Below are 3,941 nucleotides of genomic sequence, written 5' to 3' on the forward strand. Positions count from 1 at the left end.
TATATATATGTATATATATGTACATATGTATATGTATATAGGATGTATGCATATATACATGCATACATGCATATATATACAATACATACATATTACTCATATGATGTATTGAAACTGCAAAAATTAATCCGAACACCTCGTGGTGCAATTTACCTGCAGCTGCATATAGTATATTGCTGCCGGTGAGCATTGGACACCGGCTGTGCAAGTGCAGTTGAACATGGGAACACACCGGGCGTTATATCAAGGTTAAACTAAAAGGTTCGAAGCATTAATCGATGTAGTATCGATAACTTTCAACGTACAAAGACCTAAGTTAACTTTTTTCCAAGTCGATGGAATTTATGTAGCATTGACTGAGAAAAATCTATAAATTCCTCTTTACCAAACAGTGTTTCATTATTTTCCTCTGGATATACTTAGGCTATTTTATTCATTTTATTTCGGTGCTCCACACGGCTACGTTGATGGCGTCATCGAAAGCGTGTCGGTGTCTCATTCGCTCAACTGCGGATTCGAATCCCGCACTTTTCTCCAATTCCCAGCAGTGACTGTTAGCTTCCTGTCCCAGACAGTCCTTAAAACACATAATAGTGCAAAGGCAACGGCTTCGGCCGTAGTTACTCAGCGCCTTCTGACGTAGAATAACCACCTTTGTAAGAACAATAAAACATAAGAATGAAGGAGGCTGCAAGAGACCATGAGGCCTACACTAAGCAGTTCCATGTCTATTACTATCTATAATCCATAAAGATATTTAACCTCTCCTAAAGCACACAATGGTTTCAGCACTCACTGCATGGTTACTAAGTTTATTCCACTCGTTAACTACTCTACTGATAAACCAGTTCTTTCCTATTTCCCCTATTTCCTCCTTAAACCTCAATGTATCCAATTTAACTCCATTACTACGAGTCATGCCCTCCTGTCTTAATATTTTTCTGGTGTTTGATCAAACATTTTGGTGTTTTATGATTTTTTGTTTTATTTGACCAAATGACAAGACATCTTGTCATCGGAGTTGAATGGGTTAATATGATGGCCTTTAAGCCATTTGAATAAATCTATTGGTAAACCAATTCTTGACTATTTCCTTCCTAAATATGGATCATGTTGATGAACTTTTCCTTTGATTCTGAGGTCCGTAACTTCCCTACTTTTGTACAAAGCGACATTTTCCCTTTCGTTCTGGCTTTCACTTGCCTGTTTTATTCGGTGTGACCGGACAGTTTGATACTGGACATTTTGATACCGGACATTTTGATACCGGGCATTTCGCTACCGGACATTTTGTGACTGGGATTTTTCACTACCGGGCATTTCGATACCACTAGATATATATATGTGTGTGCGCGAAGATATTGGAGTTTATTTTAAGTGCCACACTGTTCTTGTAATTGGTTATTTAAATAACTACCATACTATTCTTGTAATTGGTTTTTTAAATAATCGCCATACTGTTCTTGTAATTGGTTGTTTAAATAATTGCCATACTGTTCTTGTATTTGGTTGTTTAAATAATGTATATATCACTCTCAGTCTACTACTAACGCTCGGCTATCAACTACGGTTGCTGCATCTCTCAATCTACTACTAACGCTTGGCTATCAACTACGGCTGCTGCATTTGCGGATAAATATATATATTTTTATTGTATCACCCATGCCTCGTCTAATTGCTTCAACTAAAAATGGAAAGAAATTAGTAGATGATCTAAACTATATATATGATAAACACAAAACTAATAAGGATGGTTCCAAGCAGTATTGGCAGTGCAAAAATAGGTTATGTAAAGCCCGCGTACACACCTATGTTGGTGATGGTGACAACAAAATCGTTAAGACTGTAGGTGAGCATAATCACAGTGCAACAGCATCAAGAGTGGAATCAAAAGTAGCACATCATCAAATGAAAATAATGTCTGGATCTACACAAGATGCTCCTCGGACTATAATATGTAAAGAAACCCAAAATCTGAATGTATGTGCTATTTCAGAATTACCTTCAGTATCATCATTGAGTCGTAGTATCAGGCGTTGGAGACAAGTAGAAGATAATGTACCACCAATACCTCAGGTACGGCATGGTTATTTGATTCCTGATCAGTATTGTTACCTTGATAATGGCCTGAAGTGGCTACAGTTTGACAGTGGCGAACATGATACTGAAAGAATTTTAATATTTGCAACTGACTCTGGAAATGGTGACATCAAAAGAGCCAAAAATTGGGCTGTAGATGGAACGTTTAAGTGTAGCCCAATTATTTATTATCAACTGTACACTTTACACATTCAAAACAACGACATTAGTGTTCCGAGAATGTTCGCCTTGCTGCCAAATAAGACACAAGACACTTACAATAAACTATTAACTACTATAAAAGAACTCTTGCATAATGTTGAACCTGCCACTGTGATGATGGATTTTGAAAAGGCGGCCATCAATAGTTTACTAGATATATTCCCTAGTTCAGATGTTACCTGTTGCCTATTTCACCTCTCACAAAATGTGTACAAACAAGTTGTAACAATAGGTTTTAAACAGCAATATCACCAAGATGATGATTTTAGTTTAAAAGTGAGATGTTTACCCGCACTTGCTTTCCTTCCCATTGACGATGTTATTGACGGCTTCGAAGAATTAACTGATGACGACGATTTTCCCCAAGAGCTTGTTTCATATTTCGAAACATATTATATTGGAGGAGTGAGAGGTCGTGGCCAACGAAGGCGAAGAGTCGAGCCAGTCTTCCCTATTCATTTATGGAATGTTCATGAACGCACTGAAAATGGTATGCCACGCACTAATAACTATGTTGAAGGATTTCATAATGCACTAAGAACCTCCGTGACAAATGTGCATCCTAATATTTGGTCCCTTATAGTTGCTTTAAAACATAAAGAGGCTCTTAGTGCAACAAGAATTGCCCATCTCAATCGTGGAGACAGCGTAACCTCAAAGAAAAAATACAGGGACGCCAATCAGCGTATAAAGAATTGCTAGAACAGTATGACCTTCAAATAAAATCCAATATCTTCGTGGCATTGCTCATAACATTAAACCTTTTTAACTAGATAATATTGTTGCTTGTTTTTTTTTTATTATTATTATACTTGTAATACGTTTTTTACATAATAATTTTAAATTTGTACTTTTAGCTCCTTACTTTTAATACATAATTTGTTTGTTATATCTTCGTGGCATTGCTCATAACATTAAACATTTTTAACTAGATAATATTGTTGCTCGTCTTATTTTTTTCATTAGACTTGTAATATGTTTTTTACAAAATATTTTTTAGTTTGTTTATAGTTTTTTAATTTGTACTTTTAACTCCTTACTTTTAGTACATAAATTGGTTTCATGCCTTATATATATATATATATATATATATATATATATATATATGTATATATATATATATATATATGTATATATGTATGTGTATATATATATATATATATATATATATATATATATATATATATATATATATATATATATAGTGGTATCGAAATGCCCGGTAGTGAAAAATCCTAGTCACAAAATGTCCGGTAGCGAAATGCCCGGTATCAAAATGTCCGGTATCAAAGTGTCCAGTATCAAACTGTCCTAGAACCGTTTCATTCATCTGTGCTACAACCCCTTGGTAGCCATGGTACTGAGGCTGCGTCACACATCGACGCAACCTGTTGCATGAAACTGATCGCAACGGATGCCTAGACTCTGTGAAAGCAGTATTCTCTGTATAGTATGGATATGAACATATAATTTTACTTTCCTTGTTATGTAAAAAATGCATGCACTTGATGCTAAGTGAGCAAACACACAAGGAATACTGATTTCACAGAGTGTTGGCATTTGTTGCGATTGGTTTCATGCAACTAGTTCCGATCGATTTCATGCAACCAGTTGCATGAAACTGATCGCAACAGATGCCT

General features: G+C 35.6%; 1 protein-coding gene across 1 annotated transcript; it reads left to right on the forward strand.

The window, feature by feature from the left end:
* The first annotated feature begins 1,917 nt into the window (after nucleotides 1-1,917).
* On the forward strand, nucleotides 1,918-3,003 carry LOC143036507 (uncharacterized). The gene has a single exon (XM_076203942.1). It carries the CDS (start codon nucleotides 1,918-1,920, stop codon nucleotides 3,001-3,003), a length of 1,086 nt encoding a protein of 361 aa, XP_076060057.1.
* The last annotated feature ends 938 nt before the right edge of the window (nucleotides 3,004-3,941 follow it).

The sequence above is a fragment of the Oratosquilla oratoria genome, chromosome 2 (genome assembly GCF_046742065.1).
Source record: "Oratosquilla oratoria isolate Oo_2021 chromosome 2, ASM4674206v1, whole genome shotgun sequence".
In the NCBI taxonomy this organism is placed as follows: domain Eukaryota; kingdom Metazoa; phylum Arthropoda; class Malacostraca; order Stomatopoda; family Squillidae; genus Oratosquilla; species Oratosquilla oratoria.

Bases quoted from the DNA above. Each gene is read 5' to 3' on its own strand.
- LOC143036507 (XM_076203942.1), top strand. From the start codon at position 1,918: ATGTCTGGATCTACACAAGATGCTCCTCGGACTATAATATGTAAAGAA.